General features: G+C 43.0%; 1 protein-coding gene and 1 long non-coding RNA gene across 2 annotated transcripts in view; both read right to left on the reverse strand.

Moving 5' to 3' along the window:
• The window catches only part of LOC120990711 (von Willebrand factor A domain-containing protein 5A-like), a 162,485-nt gene that overhangs the window by 14,344 nt on the left and 122,190 nt on the right, over positions 1-25,951 (reverse strand). Inside the window, exons 18-19 of the mRNA XM_040419616.1 lie at positions 13,075-13,287; positions 551-717 (exon numbers count right to left, since the gene is read on the reverse strand). Of these exons, the coding sequence (XP_040275550.1) occupies positions 551-717; positions 13,075-13,287 (380 nt within the window). The remainder of the gene's footprint in view (positions 1-550; positions 718-13,074; positions 13,288-25,951) is intronic.
• On the reverse strand, positions 18,995-25,052 carry LOC120992315. Its single transcript, XR_005776957.1, has 3 exons — positions 25,043-25,052; positions 20,226-20,228; positions 18,995-19,428 (listed from the first exon to the last, which is right to left on the reverse strand). It is a non-coding gene; the product is annotated as an uncharacterized LOC120992315 (long non-coding RNA).

A 25,951-nucleotide genomic window follows, 5' to 3' on the forward strand; every position in this document is an offset into this window, starting at 1 on the left:
CTTCCCATTGGTGTATTGCAGTGTATTATGACTGTCAATGTAATGCTCAAAGGCATCCTGTTAGGACCTGTCTCTAGCTGGTTGAAGGCTACATAATAAAGTTGGCACCTGCAAGTGATGATGTGGACACAGCTCCGGTCCCCGCGCCATCACTATGATGTACTATTACACCAGAACTACACAGCTCTGTTCATTTCAACAGTGAATGAAGCTGGTTACCATCGAAGTGAATGTGAGCACCACTGCAATAACCAGCTCCAACCACTACACAATAGATGGAGATATGTAGTTCTGGCACTGCTGGCTTTTAAAAAGTTGCAAAATGGCGTAGTTGCAAACCTGGCATACAGTTAGTACATGTGCCCTAAAGTATATTTGATGGTTGCTGAAATTTCCATGTTATAGTGTCTTTGGTCATTTCTTCATTCCATGATCAGACCTTTGCATATTCTTTTATAGGCTTTTTAAAAATAAAATTAAATAAAAAAAGTTATAAAAATGTTCAAGAATGTCGAATCAAGCTGAGATTATCCATACACATCCATCATACCTGTTCTGGATTCTTGTTAATAATGTCCTGCTCTGATATTCCCAGAATGGAGCAGAATTCTGGGGTAAGATTCCAGGAACCATCAGCGTTTTGCAGGGAAATCAAACTGACGAAAGGGGGGATCTTCTGGACTTGAGCTGGTGGTGGTGACATATCCATGCATTCAGCTTTATAGGTAACAAAAAGATACAGTTAATGTTATGGAGTGAAGGTAAGTATTAATGTCATGTACAAATTCATCTCTATAAATTAGAATATCATCAAAAAGTTCATTTATTTCAGTAATTCAATAAAAACTCATTATATTGATTCTTACACACAGTGATCTATTTCAAGCATTTATTTATTTTAATGTTGAGGATTATGGCTTACAACTAATAAAAACCCAAAAGTCAGTATCTCATAAAATTTGCATATTGTTAAATAATTCAATATTGTAGACTCATGGTGTCACACTCCAATCAGATAATCAACACAAAACACCTGCAAAGGTTTCCTAGGTCTTTAAATTGTCCATCAGTCTGCTTCTGTAGGCTACACAATCATGGAGAAAACTGATGACTTGACATGTGTCCAGAAAACAGTCATGGACACCATCCACAAAGAGGGTAAGGGTACTTTCACTCTTGCGGCAGAGTGATCCGGCAAGCAGTTCCGTCGCCAAAACTGCCTGCCGGATCCGCCAAAACGTATTCCAACTGATGGCATTTGTAAGACTGATCAGGATCCTGATCCGTCTTACAAATGCATTGAAATGCCGGATCCGTCTTTCCGGTGTTATCTGGAAAAACGGATCCGGCATTTATTTTTTTCTTTCACAGAGACTGAACTGAAGACATCCTGATGCATCCTGAACGGATTGCTCTCCATTCAGAATGCATTAGGATAAAACTGATCAGTTCTTTTCCGGTATAGAGCCCCTAGGATGAAACTCTATGCTGGAAAAGAAAAATGCTGGTGTGAAAGTACGCTAAGCCACAAAAAGTAATTGCTAAAGAAGCTGGCTGTTCACTGAGTACTCTATCCAAGCATATTAATGGAAAGTTGAGTGGAAGGAAAAAGTGTGGTAGAAAAAGGTGCTCAAGCAACAGGGATAACCGCAGCCTTGAAAGGATTGTCAAGAAAACGGCATTCAAGAATTTAGGGAAGATTCACAAGGAGTGGGCTGCGGCTGGAGTCAGTGTTTCAAGAGCCACCACACACAGACGTATCCAGGACATGGGCTACAACTGTCATATTCCGTGTCAAGCCACTCATGACCCAGAGACAACGTCAAAAGAGTCTTACCTGGTCTAAGGAGAAGAAGGATTAGTCCAAGAATGTTGCTCAGTGGTCTAAAGTTATGTTTTCAGATGAAAGTAAATTTTGCACTTCATTTGGAAATCAAGGTACCAGAGTCTGGAGGAAGAGTGGAGAGGCACACAATCCAAATTGCTTGAAGTCCATTTTGAAGTTTGAAATCTGCTGGTGTTGGTCCACTGTTTTAAATTAAGTCCAAAGTCAGCACAGCCGTCTACCAGAAAAGTTTAGATCACGTCATGCTTCCCTCTGCTGACAAGCTTTATGAAGATGCTGATTTCATTTTCCAGCAGGACTTGGAACCTGCCAGACTTCCAAAAGTACCAATATCTGGTTTAATAACCACGGTATCACTGTGCTTGATTGGCTGGCAAACTCACCTGACCTAAACCACATAGAGAATCTATAGGGTATTGTCAAGAGGAAGATAAGAGACACCAGACCCAAAAATGCAGATGAGTTGAAGGCCGCTATCAAAGCAACCTGGGCTTCCATAAGACCTCAGCAGTGCCACAGACTGATCGCCTCCATGCCACGCCGCATTGATGCATGCAAAAGGAGCCCTGACCAAGTACTGAGTGTGTATATTTGTACATACTTTTTAGGAGGACAACATTTCTGTATATAATCTTATATAATCTAATTTTGTGAGATTCAGAATTTGGGGTTTTCACTAGATGTAAGCCAAAATCATCAACATTTAAACAAGAGATACAGCAGCTCTTTTTATACGGTGCTCTTAGCGTGTATCTGTCTTGACCATACAGAACCCTCTCGCTATGTGTGACCAGCCTCCTCTGACCACTGTGGACACCACTGATGTACTACATAATCTTCTCATCCAAGTCTTTCTGAGATGGGAAAGGTGTATAGAAATAATCTATAAAAAAAAAAAAAAAAAGTCCTAAAATTGAAGCCTCCTAGACTGGCTACAAAAACATGTGTAAAAAAAATATAAAACATTACAAAAATAAAAAAATTGAAATCCCCCCCTTTCCTTAGAATAAAAAACAAATACATAAATAATAAAAAATATAAACATCATGGGCATCACTGCATCCGAAAAACTCCCGTACTATTAAAATATAAAAAAACTTTTCCAATAACGAAAATAAGTATCAAAATGGCCGATTCGCCATTTTTTTATTGCTTCTCTTATCCAAAAAAAGTAATAAAATGTGATCAAAAAGTCACACACACTCCAAAATGGTATCAATAAAAACTACAGATTGTCCCGCAAAAAATGAGCCACGATACATCTCAGTAGATATAACTATAAAAAAGTTATGGGGGTCAAAATATGGTGAGGTTGAAAAAAAATAAAATTTCTAAGTTTTCATTTATTTTTACACTATTTAGAATTTTTTTACCTATACATATAGGACATCGATGTAATCATACAGACCCAGAGAATGAATGGCATGAGTCAGTTGTGCCGCAAAACAAACGCCGTGGGAACAAAACCTGTAAAACGATTGAGGAATTATGTTTTTTTCCCATTCCACCTCATTTGTCCCGCAAAAAAGCCCTTTTATGGATATGTAAATGAAAAAGTAAAAAAGTTATGGCTCCAGGAAGACAGGGAAGAAAAATGAAAATGCAAAAGTGAAAAAAACTTCTGGTTTCTCTGAGATTTTGGTATTGATAAGCTATCCTCAGTCATCAATATCAGATTACAAGGGATCCGACAACTCACTGTCTGAAGAGGGCGGAGCGCTGCAACCTTTTCCTAGGCCAGTCACGTCACGTTCATCGGTCCCGTGGTCTTGGCGCATTACAGGCCCATTTTTCGTAAACTGTGAGAAGGCCGTGGCGCTGACTGGATTGCTGCATCCGGAGTCCCAGGTGTCAGTCCCCCAACAGTCTGATAATGATGACCTATCCTGAGGATAGATCATCATCAGAATCTTAGAAAACCCGTTTATGGTGCATTCACACGACCGTATCCGTTTTGACGTCCACTAATTGTGGATCCATAAAATACAGATGTGGTCTGTGCGCATCCTGCACTTTTCGCGGGACTCATTGACAAAAATGCCTATTTTCTGCAAAACAGACAAGAATGGGACATGTTCTATAATTTGCGGCTTGGCCACACAGATGTGGACAACAAACAGAAGACATCCTTGTGTTGTCCGTAGCTTTTTTTTTGCGGTCCCATAGAAATTAAAATGCGAATCAAACGTGGACCGAAAATATGGTCATGTGAATGCCCCCTTCATGTGTTTTTCAGGTTTCTTGGGTGTGTATGATATTCAATTTATTGAATTTATTGCTGCTCAGCTGGGTTAGAGGCTGATGTTACTGCATTAGGCTAAATTCACACAAGCAAGTTTTCTGTCCGGATGAGATGCGTGTTGTGAACACATAGCATCCGGACTGAATCCTGACCCATTCATTTCAATGGTCTGTGCACAAGTCGTTTTTACCATATTATCTCTGCATTCAGGAAAACGCAGCATGTTCTATATTGTGCGTTTTTAATGTAGCTCTGGCTCCGTAGAAGTGAATGGGGCTTGTGTGAAAAATGGAAGGCGTCTGAGTGCAACGTGTTTTTCACTGATGGTTCTAGGAGATGTAGATTGTTATTCTTCAGTTTTGTGAAAAACACATGCAATCCGGATGGGAAAAAAAAAAACTAAAACATTGATCGCAATTGCAGACAAAACTGATTGAACTTACGTGCAAAAGCATCCGTTTTTCCCTGAACAGATCCTAACACAATCCGTTCGTGGGAAAGAGTCCAAATGCCTAGGGGGGCATGAGCTGTAAATACGACCCTGCTAGCCACTACATGTGATATTTATCCGGTCACTACACGTGATATTTATCTGATCACTACTTGTGATATTTATCTAGACACTATGGTGGTAATTTATCATGCTGAAATCTGCCAAAATTACGGGTATTTCAGGCGCAGATTGCAGCGCAGAGGTTAGTTGTTGCTGCAATTTGCAACTTCTCCCCGCTCACGCCAGGTCTAAAAAAGTAGGCGTGCTGTGGGCGGGGAAGGGGATGGGCCAGTAGGCCCTCTCATTTACCATTTTCTAAGCTTGTTTCAGGCATAGAAAAAAGGTCTAAATGTAAGACATCTAGGAACCTGTCTTACATTTAGAACTGGCGGAGGATCCGCGGAAGTTAAGTAGAGGGCTGCGCCTCCTTATAACTCCGGCAGATCCATCGCTAGCTATAGAGCTTTATTAAAACCAGCGTCTAAAACGCCTGTTTTAATAACGGGCCCCTATATATGATATTTATCTGTCACTACATGTGATATTTATCTAGACACTATGGGGGAGATTTATCAAACTGGTGTAAATTGTAACCAAAACAATCATCTAAAAGATGAAGGATTATGTGTGAGTAAGTTCTCAATATTACCAACAAACAAGGACACACATATACAATAATAATACATTTTTATTAGATAACATCATAACAGACAACAAAATAAGTAATAATCAATATAATAAAATAGCAGTAATGCAGTAGCGCTGCGAATCAGCGGCACGCCAAAGATACACAGGATAAACGTACCCTGTCACAGCTGAGGACGGGGAAAACCCTCAGCCGTGCGATGCACAGAGATGATGGTCGCTGCTCGACCAGGACGACAGGATTAGGGAGCAGGTCACCTCCTAAACGCATCCCTAACCTGACCCTGACTCCTAGCTACATGAGCCAACCTTGATGGTAGGAGGGCTCATGCTCCGGAACCTAGAAGTCCCTGCTAGCCCTCAAGATGGCCCTCACCTAGGAGCAGGGTAAGACGACCTGTTCCTTCTGGACACGAAGGAAGAGGAGTCTCACTGGCCAAGCTGCTGGGAAAAAGGGGAACACAAACAGTCCTATGGATATGGCAGGTAATGTGAACTAGTTCCACTTACCTGCCACAGCCTTGCTGACTGGATCCCTGTGCAGGCAAGCTGAAGTCCACACAACATTCAATGAACCCAGCAAACACACAGCCACACACAGGAACCCAGATCCATAGCTGCACCAATATACAACAGGAAAATATAAACTGAACATCACATAACATGGTGTATCACAATTTATGACCACAAGGGTGGCCCTCACTGGCAGATGGAAATGTGACCAGGAGAGTTCCTCCAGCTTACAACAAGGCTGGAGTACCCCTCAGACATCATGTCTTAACTGAGGCTTTATAGCCCATGCAGCCACACCCACAATCGGACACACCCAGTGCACACACACACACTAGGAAGGATGTTAACCCTTCCAACACCAGGGAAGGGAAGACATCAACTAAAAGGGAAAGTGTCCAACACCTAAGTCACACTGTGGCTGTTGCCGCAAGCAACGACATGGGTGGCAACCGTGTCCTGGGAGTCAGCCCGAAGGCCGGGACACTGCCACCACATGTACACACTACAACCAAACGTTGCCACGGGCAACCACAGTGAGGGGAAGATGTCAGTGCACACCAAACATAAGACAGAGTGCACACAGACATACATAAGTGCATACATACAGACACACAAACTCCAAAGGGACCGCACACATACCTGTTGTCCGCGGCAACCGCACTTGAGGCAAACTACATCAAGCCTCAAGCTGCGGTTGAAACAACAACCCAAACCGCGGGCAACTGTATGCGGCTCCCAAGGAGTCACGGCCAGAACCGTGGCCGTGACATACCCCCTTAAGACACCCCTCCTAATGGCTTGGCAATAATAATCATACGGAGATAAAAAAAATCTCCTCAACAAGCCAATGGAGAGCATGTCTTATAATGATATAGGTGATATCTTGCAAAGAGAGTTGCGACAATCATCAAGGATAATATAAGATGTCAGTATAGATATGTCAGAGCCACCCACATGCAATAATCCATGTGGAGCCCATATCCCAACAACAAGCAAGTAGCCACCAATTAAAGATATAATGGGGGACAAACCTTAGATCTCTGGTGAGCGCACCCCGACGCGTGTTTCGCTCGGCTTCTTCAAGGGGCGTGTCTATCCTGCCTGAACCATACTCTTAAATAGGCCTACAGCTGGGAAAATCAACCACTCACATACCGCCATGTACCGCGCCAATACGCCGGTGACGTCACATCCGCCCATACTGGAGCCAGGAAGTGACGCCTATGACGTCACATCCGCCCACACCGGAACCAGGAAGTGGCCTCTCGCATGAGCTGCACATGTTCATGTGATCATTATCGTCACATGATCGGGATGCGTACTATCATATGCTATGCCGAACTGGGTGGCCATAGTAACCAATGGCATCAGGATGATAACAACAAACGGCCATCTCAAGTAAGGCTACTAGAATTCAATCCCGAACCGTAACAGATATTAGTGACCCTCACAGATCAGCTTTATAATAGTGGGACATGTTGGTAATTATAATTATAAAGCTCAACTCGGCACCTCAGAATTACAATAACAGGAGGAGGGGGGAGGAATTACAAAGACGGATAGTGGGGGAGAAGGGACAAACTACCTTAATTTCATTTAAGCCCCATAAAGTGCAAATGCGTATCAAAACTCACATAATAACAATAAGATCCACAATTAATACAATTCAATTCAATATCAATAAATAAATAAATCCATACATCAATCCATATATTGTATAATAACATCTGAAAGCACATGTATAAATAAATAAATAAAAATGAATGAATAATAATAAAAATAAAATCCAATCCACTATCAAATATTAAATCCCATATAAACATATTACACATGATTATATCTATATGATTATATACATGACACTGCCCATAATCGGGACCAAAACGTGATGGTGCTTAACAAAGTTTATAAAATTTGCAAACCATTACAAAAAATTAATTGATATGACTTTACAAGAATAAGTGCACAGCCAAAAGTGATAAAGTGCAAGGGTGAAAGTGCTCCGTGATCATGCAGTGAGATGTGAAATAAAGCATAAATAACCAATATATAAAGTACAGTATAAAGAATTCTTAATACCAAAACATCAAGTTGGTAGATGTAAGTGCGATATACGTGCATACATAGACTGTAAAGATTTACATGGCCAAATATATAAATAGATAAGCAGTCAGACATCAGCACCCCATAGTATATACATGATCTTATACGCTATATATAAATTATCGTCCATCCCTAAAGGGGTACGTAGCTATTATCTCTCCCCCCAGTGGATCCGGCCATGCATGAGAAAGAGGTGCAAAGACAATTGCAGAATGGAAACTGTTATAAGAAATTGACATTCAATCCCCTAACTAAATTCAAGCAAGAACTTGAAGTTATCTTGCAATCAGGGGTAGAGCAGGGTATTATCTCTGGGAGACAAAGTTCCCACCTGTTACCGGATCATCCTGTGATTCCCACCCTCTATCTTTTACCCAAGATACATAAAGATTTGACGAAGCCTCCCATCGTATCAGGGGTAAATGGTCTAAATGATGCAGTCTGTAAATACATTGATTAATTTTTACAGCCGCTGGTGGAGGGATTACCAACACATTTAAAGGACACTATGGATATCTTAAGAAAAATGGAGGACATACACCTGGAATCTGATATGCTCATCGCCACATGTGATGTGGAATCTTTGTACACGTCGAATAAACATAAAGACGGGTTGGAAGCCACGGATCTCTTTTTAAGGACTACAAGTATGGGTAAGGAGAAGTCCAATTTCATCCCAACTCTTCTCAATTACGTCCTTACTCACAACTTCTTCCTTTTTGGGGGATCCTTCTACCTACAGCTCCAGGGCACCGCGATGGGGGCGTCTTGTGCGCCCTCTTATGTGAACTTGTTCCTGGGGCTGTGGGAGAGGGATATCCTCCAGTCCAATCCCCTGCCAGAGTCTAACAAGGTCCAATATTGGGGCAGGTATATCGATGATATACTGATTATCTGGCAGGGGACTAAAGATGAGTTTGGGCGTTATATTCGACTGCTGAATAACAATAGTAATAATATTAAACTTACCTTTACGGTGGCCCGTACGAATGTTTCGTTTTTGGAAGTGGTTTTCCAGGTGGATGCGACTAGCCATCTGGGTACTAACCTGTACCGAAAAGAAACTTCTGTTAATGCACTTCTACATGCAGGTTCGTCACACCCTGGCAAATTTGATAAAGAGCATACCAGTGGGGCAGTTCCTGAGGGCCCGTAGGATCTGTTTGTCGGACAAGTCTTTTGAGATAAAAGCGGAGGACCTCAGAAGAAGATTTGGAGAGAGAGGTTATGGCAATTGTTGCATCGAGACAGCTTATAAGAGAGCACGACTATCAAAGAGAGGAGATTTACTTCATAAGAAACCAATCCGTCAGGATACGCAACAGATTAGGTTTATCACTGGATTTAACAACAAATGGAAGGAGGTAAATATAGCCCTGAATAAATATTGGAACATATTGAAATCAGATCCCCAGTTGCAAGAAGTGATACCCCCACGTGCCTCAACAACCTTCCGCAGGTCTAAGAATCTACGTGACCAATTGGTCCGCAGTTATTATGCTCGCAAGGAAGGAAGGTTGTTTGGCAACAAGGGGCCACCGTGGGGGAGTAAAGAATGTGGGAAGTGTGTTGCCTGTGCCAACATGGACAGGGCAACTCACTTCCACAATGCGGCAGGGGACAAAGTGTTCAAGATTACACATACGATCACGTGTACGACCATTGGGGTCATTTATTGGGCGAGTTGCCCTTGTGATCTTATTTATGTGGGATTAACGTCTCGACAGCTGAGAAGAAGGGTAAGGGAACATGTACTTTCTATTCAGGCAGCAAAAGATGAGAAGGACATTACACAATTTAAGACCTTGGCCAGACATTTTAAAGAGAAGCATGATTCAGATGGCACCCTACTTCGGATTAGGGTCATTGACCGAGTGCTTATTTCTCCAAGAGGAGGCGATTGGAAGAAAATATTAGCCCAAAAAGAAACAAAATAGATTTTTCTATTAAATACAGTTGCACCGCTGGGTTTGAATGAGGGCAATAGTTTTGCCCCATTCATCTAGACGGTGGGGGGAATTAAAATCATTTTTCTCCTTTTTTTGTTGTTCAATTTTTCTCCTCCCTCTCCTCACAATGCTATCTGTATATTCCTCCGTGCCCTCAGTTCAGGTTGCTCTCCTCGGGTCATCAGTGCCCTGGATCTGGGCCTGACGCCCAGGACCGTTGTTTTTAACTGTTATTTTAATTGTCTTATTTGTATTTTAACAGGTCCTCGTATATATTTAGCGTAGGTGTCTTATCCTGCCTGATGCTATTAATATTTTATGTGTTTCAGAAATAGAGACAAGCTTTTGATGCTTTTTGCAGCTGATGCTTTGTCTTTCATCTGAGAATGCATAATTCGGATCCACTAGGGGGGAGATAATAGCTACGTACTCCTTTAGGGATGGACGATAATTTATATATAGCGTATAAGATCATGTACACTGCTCAAAAAAATAAAGAGAACACAAAAATAACACATCCTAGATCTGAGTTAATTAAATATTCTTCTGAAATACTTTGTTCTTTACATAGTTGAATGTGCTGACAACAAAATCACACAAAAATAAAAAAATGGAAATCAAATTTTTCAACCCATGGAGGTCTGGATTTGGAGTCACACTCAAAATTAAAGTGGAAAAACACACTACAGGCTGATCCAACTTTGATGTAATGTCCTTAAAACAAGTCAAAATGAGGCTCAGTAGTGTGTGTGGCCTCCACGTGCCTGTATGACCTCCCTACAACGCCTGTGCATGCTCCTGATGAGGTGGCGGACGGTCTCCTGAGGGATCTCTTCCCAGACCTGGACTAAAGCATCTGCCAACTCCTGGACAGTCTGTGGTGCAACGTGACGTTGGTGGATAGAGCGAGACATGATGTCCCAGATGTGCTCAATTGGATACAGGTCTGGGGAACAGGCGGGCCAGTCCATAGCATCAATGCCTTGGTCTTGCAGGAACTGCTGACACACTCCAGCCACATGAGGTCTAGCATTGTCTTGCATTAGGAGGAACCCAGGGCCAACCGCACCAGCATATGGTCTCACAAGGGGTCTGAGGATCTCATCTCGGTACCTATAGACAGTCAGGCTACCTCTGGCGAGCACATGGAGGGCTGTGCGGCCATCCAAAGAAATGCCTTCCCACACCATTACTGACCCAATGCCAAACCGGTCATGCTGGAGGATGTTGCAGGCAGCAGAACGTTCTCCACCGTGTCTCCAGACTCTGTCACGTCTGTCACATGTGCTCAGTGTGAACCTGCTTTCATCTGTGAAGAGCACAGGGCGCCAGTGGCGAATTTGCCAATCTTGGTGTTCTCTGGCAAATGCCAAACGTCCTGCACGGTGTTGGGCTGTAAGCACAACCCCCACCTGTGGACGTCGGGCCCTCATATCACCCTCATGGAGTCTGTTTCTGACCGTTTGAGCAGACACATGCACATTTGTGGCCTGCTGGAGGTCATTTTGCATGGCTCTGGCAGTGCTCCTCCTGTTCCTCCTTGCACAAAGGCGGAGGTAGCGGTCCTGCTGCTGGGTTGTTGCCCTCCTACGGCCTCCTCCACGTCTCCTGATGTACTGGCCTGTCTCCTGGTAGCGCCTCCATGCTCTGGACACTACGCTGACAGACACAGCAAACCTTCTTGACACAGCTCGCATTGATGTGCCATCCTGGATAAGCTGCACTACCTGAGCCACTTGTGTGGGTTGTAGACTCCGTCTCATGCTACCACTAGAGTGAAAGCACCGCCAGCATTCAAAAGTGACCAAAACATCAGCCAGGAAGCATAGGAACTGAGAAGTGGTCTGTGGTCACCACCTGCAGAACCACTCCTTTATTGGGGGTGTCTTGCTAATTGCCTATAATTTCCACCTGTTGTCTATCCCATTTGCACAACAGCATGTGAAATTGATTGTCACTCAGTGTTGCTTCCTAAGTGGACAGTTTGATTTCACAGAGGTGTGATTGACTTGGAGTTACATTGTGTTGTTTAAGTGTTCCCTTTATTTTTTTGAGCAGTGTATATCCTATGGGGTGCTGATGTCTGACTGCTTATCTATTTCTATATTTGGCCATGTAAATTTTTACAGTCTATGTATGCACGTATATCGCACTTACATCTACCAACTTGATGTTTGGAATTAAGAATTCTTTATACTTTATATATTGGTTATTTATGCTTTATTTCACATCTCACTGCATGATCACGGAGCACTTTCACCCTTGCACTTTATCACTTTTGGTTGTGCACTTATTCTTGTAAAGTCATATCAATTAATTTTTTGTAATGTAAAGCACCATCACGTTTTGGTCCCGATTATGGGCAGTGTCATGTATATAATCATATAGATATAATCATGTGTAATATGTTTATATGGGATTTAATATTGGATGGTGGATTGGATTTTATTTTTATTATTCATTCATTTTTATTTATTTATACATACATGTGCTTTCAGATGTTATTATACAATATATGGATTGATGTATGGATTTATTTATTTATTTATTGATAATGAATTGTATTAATTGTGGATCTTATTGTTATTATGTGAGTTTTGATACGCATTTGCACTTTATGGGGCTTAAATTAAATTAAGGTAGTTTGTCCCTTCTCCCCCATCCTCCGTCTTTGTAATTCCTCCCCCCTCCTCCTGTTATTGTAATTCTGAGGTGCCAAGTTGAGCTTTATAGTTATAATTACCAACATGTCCCACTATTATAAAGCTGATCTGTGAGGGTCACTAATATCTGTTACGGTTCGGGATTGAATTCTAGTAGCCTTACTTGAGATGGCCGTTTGTTGTTATCATCCTGATGCCATTGGTTACTATGGCCACCCAGTTCGGCATAGCATATGATAGTACGCATCCCGATCATGTGACGATAATGATCACATGAACATGTGCAGCTCACGCGAGAGGCCACTTCCTGGTTCCGGTGTGGGCGGATGTGACATCATAGGCGTCACTTCCTGATAGGGGCAAGGCCGAAATTGGCGCTTGCCCCTCATGGTGTCATTGAGACACGTTTTTATGGTATGGCCATGTTTTCTCCCCCCCCCCCTTTCTCTTCTCTCTCCCTGTTTTTCTCCTCAGGTTAAGCTGGCAACTGGACAGCAGGTTATTGGCTCAGGACGGTTGGTGTTCGGTTGCTGGGCTTAGGCTATTTTTAGCCTGAATCAAGGATTGGCCAGGAGGTTCTGTGGTGGGAACTGGACCGATATTTAAGGTCGGTCACTCACCTGGGTCTTGGCTGTTGGAATCTTCAAGCAAGAAGGAAGCATCCCGTGTGTGAAGACATCGTTGCGGCGTCGGCGGCAGTGGCAAAAGAGCCGAAGTTTCTTGAAGATTTCCAGTGGCAGCGGCGGAGCGGTGCTTCAGGAAGTGGCGGGAGTGGCGGGTCAAGGGCGGCATCTGGCTGTGAGAAGCTGCGGTCGGCGTGTCTAGTTGTCGGCCTGCGGAGATAACAGAAGCCACCGGCGTTAGAATTTTCTTCCTCCCCTTCTTTAACCCCTTAAGGACCCAGGACGTACCGGTACGCCCTATTTCCCGAGTCCTTAAGGACCCAGGACGTACCGGTACGTCCTGACTTGAAATCTGTATTCCGGCGCCCCAGGGGTTAATTGGAACGGGATTTCTGCTGAAATCATTCAGCCGGCATCCCGTAACAATGCAGGGGGGGGTCATTTGACCCCCCCGTATCGGCGATCGCAGCAAACCGCAGGTCAATTCAGACCTGCGGTTTGCTGCGCTTTTTGCAGTTTCTGATCCCCGCGGACCCTGACCGCGGGGATCAGAAGCTTTAGAGTGGCTAAAATCATTATTTTAGCCAGGGGGGTGTCGCAGACGGTGGGGGCGTTGCGGGAGGCGGGCGGTGCGGCAGGCGGGATCGCGATCCCCCGCCCGCCTCCCCATGAATGATCGTTGGCTTCTAGTGGTTATACCAGGGTGCCAGCACATTGCTGGCACCCTGGTATAAACGGCTGACATCTGTGCAGATGTCAGCCGTTTAACCCTTTCCATACCGCGGTCCGTACGGACCGCTGTATGGAAAAAGTTAACTGTCATCGGTCAGGGAGCTCCCTCCCTCTCCATCGGGGGGCTGCTGTGCCTTTGCAGCCCCCCGATGGAGAGGGAGAGAGCCCCCAGAGAGCCCCCCTCAGCCCCGTGCTTACCCTTCCCCGTCTGCGAAGTTCTGAGCAGACGGGGAGGGTTCCCATGGCAACAGGACGCCTGCTCAGGCGTCCTGCTGTCCATGGTGCTGAACAGATCTGTGCTAAAAGCATAGATCTGTTCAGTGTAAGTAAAATACAGTACAGAACAATATATATTGTACTGTACTGTATTATACAGACATCAGACCCACTGGATCTTCAAGAACCAAGTGGGTCTGGGTCACAAAAATGTAAAAAAAAGTGAAAAAAAGTTAAGATAAAAAAAAAAAACATTTATCACTGAATAAAAATTAAAAAAATAAAATACACTACACATATTAGGTATCGCCGCGTCCATAACGACCTGATCTATAAAACGGTCATGTTACTTTCCCCGCACGGTGAACGCCATAAAAATAAAAAAATAAAAACTATGAGAAAATTGAAATTTTGCCCACCTTACTTCCCAAAAAAGGTAATAAAAGTGATCAAAAAAGTTGAATGTACGCCAAAATAGTACCAATCAAACCGTCATCTCATCCCGCAAAAAATGAGACCCTAAAAAAAAAGTATACATATTAGGTATCGCCGCGTCCGTATCGACCGGCTCTATAAAAATATCACATGACCTAACCCCTCAGGTGACCACCGTAAAAAAATAAAAACAAAAACGGTGTAAAAAAAGCCATTTTTTGCCATCTTACGTCACAAAAAGTGTAATAGCGAGCGATCAAAAAGTCATATGCACCCCAAAATAGTGCCAATCAAACCGTCATCTCATCCCGCAAAAAATGAAACCCTACTCAAGATAATCGCCCAAAAACTGAAAAAACTATGGCTCTTAGACTATGGAGACACAAAAACATTTTTTTGGTTTTAAAAATGAAGTTATTGTATAAAACTTACATAAATAAAAAAAATTGTATACATATTAGGTATCGGCGCGTCCGTGACAACCTGCTCTATAAAATTACCACATGATAAAACCTGTCAGATGAATTTTGTAAATAACAAAAAAAAAAAACGTGCCAAAAAAGCTATTTCTTGTTACCTTGCTGCACAAAAAGTGTAATATAGAGCAACCAAAAATCATATGTACCCTAAACTAGTACCAACAAAACTGCCACCCCATCCCGTAGTTTCTAAAATGGAGTCACTTTTTTGGAGTTTCTACTCTAGGGGTGCATCAGGGGGGCTTCAAATGGGACATGGTGTCAAAAAACCAGTCCAGCAAAATCTGCCTTCCAAAAACCGTATGGCATTCCTTTCCTTCTGCGCCCTGCCGTGTGCCCGTACAGCGGTTTACGGCCACATATGGGGTGTTTCTGTAAACTACAGAATAAGGGCCATAAATAATGAGTTTTGTTTGGCTGTTAACCCTTGCTTTGTAACTGGAAAAAAATATTAAAATGGAAAATCTGCCAAAAATGTGAAATTTTGAAATTGTGTCTCTATTTTCCATTAAATCTTGTGCAACACCTAAAGGGTTAACAAAGTTTGTAAAATCAGTTTTGAATAGCTTGAGGGGTGTAGTTTCTTAGATGGGGTCACTTTTATGGAATTTCTAATCTAGGGGTGCATCAGGGGGGCTTCAAATGGGACATGGTGTCAAAAAAAAACAGTCCAGCAAAATCTGTCTTCCAAAAACCAAACCGCGCACCTTTCACTCTACGCCCTACTGTGTGGCCGTACAGTAGTTTACGGCCACATATTGGGTGTTTCTGTAAACAGCAGAGACAGGGCAATAAAGATACAGTCTTGTTTGGCTGTTAACCCTTGCTTTGTTAGTGGAAAAAATGGGTTAAAATTGAAAATTAGGCAAAAAAATGAAATTCTCAAATTTCTTCCCCATTTGCCAATAACTCTTGTGCAACACCTAAAGGGTTAACGACGTATGTAAAATCAGTTTTGAATACCTTGAGGGGTGTACTTTCTTAGATGGGGTCACTTTTAGGGAGTTTCTCCTCTAGGGGTGCATCAGGGGGCTTCAAATGGGACATGATGTCAAAAAACCAGTCCATAAAAATCAGCCTTCCAAAAACCAAACGGCGCACCTTTCACTCTACTCCCCGCTGTGTGGCCGTACAGTAGTTTACGGCCACATATTGGGTGTTTCTGTAAACGGCAGAGTCAGGGCAATAAAGATACGGTCTTGTTTGGCTGTTAACCCTTGCTTTGTTAGTGGAAAAAATGGGTTAAAATGAAAAATTAGACAAAAAAATGAAATTCTCAAATTTCCTCCCCATTTGCCGATAACTCTTGTGCAACACCTAAAGGGTTAACAATGTATGCAAAATCAGTTTTGAATACCTTGAGGGGTGTAGTTTCTTAGATGGGGTCATTTTTGGGTGGTTTCTATTATGTAAGCCTCGCAAAGTGACTTCAGACCTGAACTGGTCCCTAAAAATTGAGTTTTTGTAAATTTCTGAAAAATGACAAGATTTGCTTCTAAACTTCTAAGCCTTATAACATCCCCAAAAAATAAAATATCATTCCCAAAACAATTCAAACATGAAGTAGACATATGGGGAATGTAAAGTCATCACAATTTTTTGGGGTATTACTATGTATTACAGAAGTAGAGAAACTGAAACTTTGAAATTTTCAAATTTTTCCAAATTTTTGGTAAATTAGGTATTTTTTTGTGCAAAAAAAATAATTTTTTTGACTTCATTTTACCAGTGTCATGAATTACAATATGTGACGAAAAAACAATCTCAGAATGGCCTGGATAAGTCAAAGCGTTTTAAAGTTATGAGCACTTAAAGTGACACTGGTCAGATTTGCAAAAAATGGCCTGGTCCTTAAGGTGAAAATGAGCCCGGTCCTTAAGGGGTTAATAAAAGTGTCCGGCGCTGCAGCATGGAGTTCGGCCCGCTCGACGCGCTCCTCAGCCAGATTCACAAAAGAGCTCTCACCTGTGGCGGCCAGGAATGGCTGCGCAGGTGTCTGGCTGAGGTGGTGCCGGTGTCTTCATTGAGCGGGCCTGCTGCCCTGGTGGAGGAGAAGGAGGGCAGCGGAGGTCATGTGAACAAGGGAGAGGAGCTGGTAACCAAGTAAGAGCCGGAGGCAGCTGAGCAGTGTGCCCTCCTTTTGTCCTGTGCCGGAGCCAGCACCACCTGGTGGCTCCAGCGAGGTAGTGCTGCCTCCCTTCAGGAAGTCCAGGCAGAGGAGCAGTGATGTGGAGCCCCGCAGCAGAAGAAGCAGTTCCCGTCAAGGCATTGTGGTTCTTCCCTGCCCTGCAGCTGTATCTTCTCTCCCTGGAGGGTCCATGAATGCTGGTGTTCCCGTGCGGTCTTCAAGCCGGAAGAAGAGGCCCAGGATCACCTAGGAGTCCACTCCAGGAGTCAAGAAGTGGCTGGGCGTCAGCGGTCTCCTCCCAGGTCGGCGGTCTCGCAGCCTGGTTCTGAGGAGATAGCTAGGCAGCCTGCTGAAGACACCATGGATTCAAGTTTTGGTGAGATTAATGATAGGCAGTTTACTCTGCTTGATTGTTTTCCTGTTAATGATAACCAAGGTTTTCCCTTTTTACAGGGTTTAGCCAGGGTATTTTCTGATCTGGCTCAAGGCGCTCCTGCTAGTTCTGGCACTGCCTGTCCGTCACCTGCTGCGGCCTGGACTGACCGTCCTGCATCTGTTGCTGTGAATGCTTCTGGTGCGGGGGGACCAGTGCTGGCCAATGCAGCTGGTGTGACGGAGTCGTGTTTAAAAGAGGCAATGTCATGTGAATTGTCTCCACTGGGTTTTCATCTGCCTAATGCGGTGAAAGAGAAAATTTGGAGGAGGGAGTATATTGATATATTATCATTGCTCCCTTCTTCCAGAGAGATTATTAAGTCTGAAAAAAGGGCGGATGAAAAATCGGAGGAGGACAGGAAAAGGACGGCCCCAAAGTCCTTTAACAATTGGCTTCAAGCTTTTTGTATTTATTCGTCGATTTTAGGATCTACGTATCCGCAATTATGCAGTGGATTGTTTCAGCATATTGATATCATTTTAGAGGCCTATCGTAATTTCGGTGGTTTCAATATGATGAAACATTTCATCAAAAATTAGCTGTCCACCCAGGTTTGCAGTGGGGTAGTAAAGATGTAGGTTTATGGCTGTCTTTGATGCTTCCTCAGAGATCTGGGGGGCTTCCAAGGCAGCAGAATACCAGTCAGAATGTTTTGAGGAAGGGCATATGTTTTGCCTTCAACGAGTCAGCTTGTAAATGGTTAAATTCCTGTAAATATAGGCATGAGTGCTCGGTTTGTTTGGGCCCGCACCCGATGTTTCGTTGTTTTAAAAAGGTTTCAGGGGCCCAGCAAACCGTTGTTTTCCGGAAAAACAGTCGCTCAATGACGAATTGGATAAGGGGTCCTGTTCAGTGTCTTATAGTTCTTTTGATGAGGCTGTTAGTTTGCTAGGTTCTTTTGGTAGGGGTTGTTTATTGTCTAAGGCTGATATAAAGTCTGCCTTTTGTTTATTGCCAGTTTGCCCGAGTGGTTTCAATTCACTGGGTTTTCAATTTGAGGGGAATTATTATTTTGATATGTGTCTGCCTATGGGTTTTTCTTTATCGTGTTCTTATTTTGAGTCGTTTTCATCTTTTGTTCATTGGGTTACTATTTATTCCGTTAGTGTTGGTGGTTGTTTGCATTATCTAGACGATTTTTTGTTTGTTGGCCCCCCTGATTCTGAAGTCTGTTTAGCTTTATTGAATCGTTTTTATGAGGTTTGTCGGTTTTTTGGCATTCCATTAGCGGAGGAAAAAACGGTTCTCCCTTGTCGTGAAATTGAGTTTTTGGGTATAACAATTGATTCGGTAGCTATGAAGTTCAGGCTTCCTATGGCTAAGGTGAATAAATTGTTGGAGTAAATTAGGAGAATGTTAGCGGTGAAGAAGACGACATTACGTAAGTTGCAGAGTTTATTAGGTTTGTTTGTTTTTGCATCTAAGGTAATTCCAATTGGGAGGGTATTCTCTAGGAGATTGTACATGGCAACCAGGGGTCTTAAATCTCCATCTGCTCATATTAGGTTATCAAAGTCTTTGAAAGATGATTTGAGGGTTTGGGAGGAGTTTCTGGTACATTTTAACGGGTGTAGCTTGTGGCAGCGGGATTTTGTTGAGTCTGAGGCTTTAGGCCTAGTCACGGATGCAGCTGGGTCTTGTGGTTATGGGGCTTATTTTTAGGGTCAGTGGTCAGCGGAGAAATGGCATGAATCCTGGAAAGTTGATACAGTTTTGAAGAATTTAGTGTTATTAGAACTTTTCCCACTAGTGGTGTCTTTAGTAATTTGGGGGCAGGAGTTAGCAGATAAAAGGGTGTTGGTATATACTGATAATAAGGGAGTTTTATTTGCCGTGAATTGCTTGTCATCTAATAATGAATTTGTGGTGAAGCTGTTGCGTTTTTTTGGTTCGTTGTTGCTTGTCTAGGAATATTTGGCTTAAGGCTACATATATTAATAGTAAGTCAAATGTAATAGCGGATTCTCTCTCTCGTGCACAGTGGGAGAAATTCTTCGCCTTGGTCCCCAATGCAGCAAAGGAAGGCATCCCGTGTCCACCTTACCTCTGGAGTCTGATTTGGCACTAATAAGCGAACAGATTCGACATTCGGTGGCTCCTAATACATGGAATAGTTATGCGCTAGCATGGAATAAATGGGAAGTGTTTTGTAAAGGTAATGGAGTTAATGTTTTTGAAGGTAAGGCTGGTCATGTCTTGAATTTTATTTGTAGTTTGGTTAGATCGGGTTTGGGTGGGTCTGCAGTTCAGAAGACATTAGCTGGGGTATCTTTCTTTTTTAAATTGTCTGGTTTCCCTCCTGTGAATAGTTCTTTTGCGGTTAGACAGTTTTTGAAGGGTTTCAAGAAAGGCAGGGTTTTTCCGGATGGTCGTCGTCCGATTTCCATAGATCTTTTAGGTAGATTGTTGTCATCCTTGCGTTTGTGTGCTTCTTCGGGATTCGAGTTTAAATTATTTAGGTGTGCATTTGTTTTACAAAATAAGAGCTAAATATAATGGGTACACGTCCCTATGATATAACAAACAAAAATATTATTGAGGACGCTTAAAATGGAGCAAAATAATAAATATTTTATTTGTGCTCATATTGGAAAGGGGTGAAACCTATATAAATACCTAAGACTAAACCGTCTGTTCCAATTGATCTGACCTCATGTATAAATAGTGACACTGCCTAATAAATATATAGGAGGACTATTAAAGATATCATATAGGAATAGACGGACTGATATAGCTAAAAACCACCGCACTGATGATCGGATATGGTGCTCTGAACGGCAAGGTTCTGCCTGTACAATTATAATGTGCTGGCGGAGATAGATGCTAAAGTGTACTATATCCCCTGGGGAATTTTATTATATTTTAAAATCCCAGGTTAATCAAAGGATATAACACACGCAGCAAACAATTGGACTGACCAGTGACCGGCGTGTCACTGAGTAGTGGCGGTTAGTGAGAGGAGCGGCCGTGCACTATGCCGACTCACAAACTCTATCCACCATGTAGGTGAGTAAACCACATAGACCAATGCTGATGTTGGCAAAGGATACGCTCCAACAAACAGCAGGTCTGAACACACTGAGCTACGGCTCTACGCGTTTCTGTGCAGTTGGTACATGCACGTCATCAAGAGCCAGGTAGCTACTACACCTAGACTGCCTAAAGCCGATACCAGGAGCTTGAGATCGGCTTGCTACACAGTATTGTTATCAGGTGGCACCGAATCCTAGTGTGGAAGACGGTGTACTGCTTGTTGCATACATAGTCTCGGCTCTGTAATGGCCGCGAGCGGCCAGGCAGACGCCGTGATTTAGAGGGCAAACACCACGCCCCCAAGAACACGCCTCCTGCCGGCAGCCAATCCACCAGATGAAACATCTATACTGGGCTGGTCCACTGACGGCTGTGGAGGAATAAGGATGTGCTCAGGGGGTCAGCGCATCAGCGCTGTATCATAACAAAGTGTCAGGGAAACATCAGCGGCCTACTAAATGACGGGCAGCAGTATTCAAAAAGCTAAATCGGAGAACCTGAAGGTAAGCAAATGGTATCAAAACTGTGGTAGTTTAAAATTGCAAGAAATGACATTACTAGAATGTATGATGGATAAACAATATATATGGATGAGTGATCGTGTCACTCTTAGGTCATAGCAAAAAAATGACCGCATGTCTATCAAATACATATCAACTAGTGAGGGACAAATATGAAGAGAGGGAAAACCTATGATGCAATCAAATGAAAGGAACATAGGAAATGGCATCATTAAGACCATTAGGCTTGATGGTACCCAGCCTAAAAATCCATTGTGCCTCCTTTTGTAGGAGAATGTGATCCAAATCACCTCCTCCTGGTGTCCTCTTCACAGTGTCAATTCCTTGAAATTTAATGACGGAAGCATTACCACTGTGGCATTCGACCACATGGCGGGCGATAGGTGTGTCCTGACACTTATTAATATCAGATACATGTTCCCCTATACGCCGTCTTAGCTCCCGTATCGTTTTACCAACATATTTCAGGCTGCATTTACATGTCATTAAATAGACCACGCCAGTAGTTTTGCAGTTCACAAACGGTCTGATAAAAAATGTTCTGTCAGATACATAACCAGAAAATGATTTGTTCTTATTGATATAGCCTCAAAACTTGCATGAGCCACAGGGAAAAGTTCCCGAAACGGGATTATGTAGCCAGGTATGTTGTCTAGGACTCTGGTACATACTGTGACATAACATAAAAATCGCTTTTACATCAAAACTACTAAACGAAATAAAGTAAAAAGAAGAGTCCTGGAAATAAGCTACTTTAGTCAACATAGCGATGGTGCCAGCTTAAAATCGTAAAAGGAGGTGACAGAATCCCTTTAAGCGTCCTCAATAATATTTTTGTGCATTTGTTTTAGCCTTTTTTAGGGCATTTAGAGTTAGTGAATTGGTGGCTCCGAATGTTCGGTCAGCTTCTCTTTTGCTGTTGTCGGATATTCAGTTATTGCCTGCTGGCATTTTTATTACAGTACGGAAGTCTAAGTCGGATCAGTTTGGAAGGGGTTCTGTCATTAGTTTGGGTCAGTTGGCTGGTTTTGATATTTGTCCAGTCCTGGCGGTAAGGGATTTTCTTGAGGTTAGGCCCCCTGGTCTTGGTTCCTTTTTAATCCATGCTGATAGTTCAGTTTTGTCCAAATATCAGTTTAATGCGGTTTTTAAAAGATGTTTGTTCAGCCTGGGATGGGAGTCCGAGCCTTATTCATCTCATTCTTTTCGGATTGGTGCCGCTACTGAAGCGGCTAGAATGGGATTGGATAAGGCTTTGATTAAAGAAATTGGAAGGTGGAGTTCTGATAGATATAAACTTTATATCAGACCTAATTTAGTTTTGTTATAACTATTTTCTTTTTCAGGTTCTGGGCAGATCAATGTGTGGATTTGCGGGCATTCCTTTATTTTCTGGGCTGAGAAGAGGGCCTGTCTGCGTAACTATGCTCAGCAATTGTTTTTCGATCTGCCATTTGTTTATATTTATTGGTTGGGTTTTAGAGGGTTAAGGTGGAAGCAGGTAGTTCCCATTATTGAAGGCGAGTTACAGTCTCTCCCCCCTCCTCAGGTGATTATTTTTCATGTGGGGGGAAATGATTTGGGGAAGGCGAAAACTCTGGATTTATTAGCAGATATAAAAAATGATTTAGCTTATATCAGTCAGTTATTACCGGGAGTTATTTTGTTTTTTTCCGAAATCATTCCCCGTTTGTTATGGAAAAAAACACATCTTCGTTTTCTTGATAAAATTCGGAAAAGGGTGAACAGGGGTTTGGAAAAGTTCCTTCCCGCTGTGAATGGTTGGACCTTTCGGCATATGGAGCTGGATGGTTCTGTTGCTGGCCTTTATAGGAATGATCTTGTACACTTATCGGACATTGGTCTGGATATTTTTAATACAGGCTTACAGTCAATAATTGAAAGGCCCGCGATTTTGTTGGGGGGGTTGCCAAGTCCGGCTGATGCCGGTCTTGGCTGGTGGGGTTAGTCGCCCAGTCTTTTGGGTGGACGGATATTAACTTAAGGGATTGTTTGGTATTTATTTAATTTAAACTCAGTATGATTAATTTATTGTGGTAATATTTATTGGTTAACCCCCAGATTTAATAAAGACCGCGGCCTTATTTATCCACAATTGGTTGTCTGTCGTTATTATAGGTATTAGTTATACGGGGTTTGTTAGTTGGCGATTGTGACACCATGATAGGGGCAAGGCCGAAATTGGCGCTTGCCCCTCATGGTGTCATTGAGACACGTTTTTATGGTATGGCCATGTTTTTTCCCCCCCCCCCCCCCCTTTCTCTTCTCTCTCCCTGTTTTTCTCCTCAGGTTAAGCTGGCAACTGGACGGCAGGTTATTGGCTCAGGACGGTTGCTGTCCGGTTGCTGGGCTTAGGCTATTTTTAGCCTGAATCAAGGATTGGCCAGGAGGTTCTGTGGCGGGAACTGGACCGATATTTAAGGTCGGTCACTCACCTGGGTCTTGGCTGTTGGAGTCTTCAAGCAAGAAGGAAGCATCCCCCGCCCGCCCTCCCAGTTTTTTGTCGCGGTCTTGTTGAATTTTGGGGGGGGGTTAGTCGCCCAGTCTTTTGGGTGGACGGATATTAACTTAAGGGATTGTTTGGTATTTATTTAATTTAAACTCAGTATGATTAAATTATTGTGGTAATATTTATTGGTTAACCCCCAGATTTAATAAGGACCGCGGCCTTATTTATCCACAATTGGTTGTCTGTCGTTATTATAGGTATTAGTTATACAGGGTTTGTTAGTTGTCGATTGTGACACCATGGTTCCAGTATGGGCGGATGTGACGTCACCGGCGTATCGGCACGGTACATGGCAGTATGTGAGTGGTCGATTTCCCCAGCTGTAGGCCTATTTAAGAGTATGGTTCAGGCAGGATAGACACGCCCCCTGAAGAAGCCGAGCGAAACGCGCGTCGGGGTGCGCTCACCAGAGATCTAAGGTTTGTCCCCCATTATATCTTTAATTGGTTGCTACTTGCTTGTTGTTGGGATATGGGCTCCACATGGATTATTGCATGTGGGTGGCTCTGACATATCTATACTGACATCCTATATTATCCTTGATGATTATCGCAACTCTCTTTGCAAGATATCACCTATATCATTATAAGACATGCTCTCCATTGGCTTGTTGAAGAGATTTTTTTTTTATCTCCGTATGATTATTATTGCCAAGCTATTAGGAGGGGTGTCTTAAGGGGGTACATTTATCCTGTGTATCTTTGGCGTGCCGCTGATTCGCAGCGCTACAGTTATGGCCGGACTGAAGGGCGTAGCCTTAGGGGAGGGCATCATGACAGGGGTTTGGTTTAGGGAGACCCCCTGGTAGTGGGATAGGTGGGGTTAGTGGAGATGGGTGGATGGAGCTAGGTAAAGGGGGATTGGGTGGTCTCAGGGCAGGGGTGTGGTCAAGGGGTTAAATAGGGGAGCAGGAAGGAAGACAGAGGCCATTTTGTGGAGAGATCTGAAGAAAACTCCCGCCCACCCTCCCCTTGTATTTTGGTTGTAGGTTTAGGGGTATGAGTCTTAGTGTACTGAAGGTAGGCAGGGTTGTGTAAGTGTCACGGTGGCTGTGGCGGGGGGAGGTCCTTGAAGTTGGTCATATTCACAGAGGAGGATGCTGGGAGGGCTCCATGGTGAGGGCTGGACTCCCAGTGGTGATGGTTTTTAAAGGGGCCATTCAGTGGTGCTTCTGAGCTGGAGGGCAACGGCTGGAAGCAAGATGGCTCATTCAGTGGGGTTTCTTGCAGTTATTTGGGGGCTTCAAGGACCTCCCCTCGGGGGGGGGGGGAATTGTTATTTACAAATGGTTATGTTTATTTGTTAATAAAAGACGGCTGCTGTGGCCGATTTATTCCAAGATCGGTGTCTGTGTGTCATTTTGGGGTCAGGTTGAGTTGAGAGATGGGTGGAGTTAGTTTCAGGATTTTGGGAGCAAAAAGGAGTGTTGGGGGTCGAGCGGCAGATAACCAATACCCCTGTCATGCATTACTGCTATTTTATTATATTGATTATTACTTATTTTGTTGTCTATTATGATGTTATCTAATAAAAATGTATTATTATTCTATATGTGTGTCCTTGTTTGTTGGTAATACTGGTGTAAAGTAGAACTGAATTAGTTGCCCATAGCAACCAATCAGATTCCACCTTTCATTTTTGACAGCTCCTTTGGAAAATGAAATGTGGAATCTGATTGGTTGCTATGGGCAACTAAGCCAGTTCTACTCTACACCAGTTTGATAAATCCCCCCCATATATGCCCTTTATCTGGTCGCTCTATGCTCGTGTCATATATCTTAGAATTAAAAAAGAACCTCCTATCAAAAAAAGTCCATGGAGCATCTATATGTAAAGTAAAGATCTTGGAACTTGGATCACTACATGTAACACCTTCCAGGACATATTGTAATAGGCGTTTTATCTTCACTCCTTCAAGTTTTTTTTTCTTCCATTTTCCAGCAGTGTATTTCTCACACAGAATGGGGCACAACAGATGGAAATGTCACCGCTTTGATTCGGCCTAGTCCACCACTACCAGCAGACACATCCAGAGGATGGCATGGAGCGGCACATTTTGCAACAACTAGAAATTTTTGCAGCAATCACATACAGTTCATTGAATTCACACAGATGGGTTAAAAAGGAGCTTAAAGGGGTTTTGTCACTTCAGCAAATGGCATTTATTATATAGAGAAAGTTAATACACTCCACTTACTAATGTATTGTTATTACTGATATTGCTTTCTTTGCTGTCTGAATACATTTTTCTATCTCATTATACACGGCTTGTTTCCATTGTTACGAACCCCCTGCAATCCATCAGCATGGCTGTGCTTGCATATTATAGGAAAAAGCACCAGCCTATGTGCGCTCCCACGGTCC

The sequence above is a fragment of the Bufo bufo genome, chromosome 2, assembly GCF_905171765.1.
Source record: "Bufo bufo chromosome 2, aBufBuf1.1, whole genome shotgun sequence".
NCBI lineage: Eukaryota > Metazoa > Chordata > Amphibia > Anura > Bufonidae > Bufo > Bufo bufo.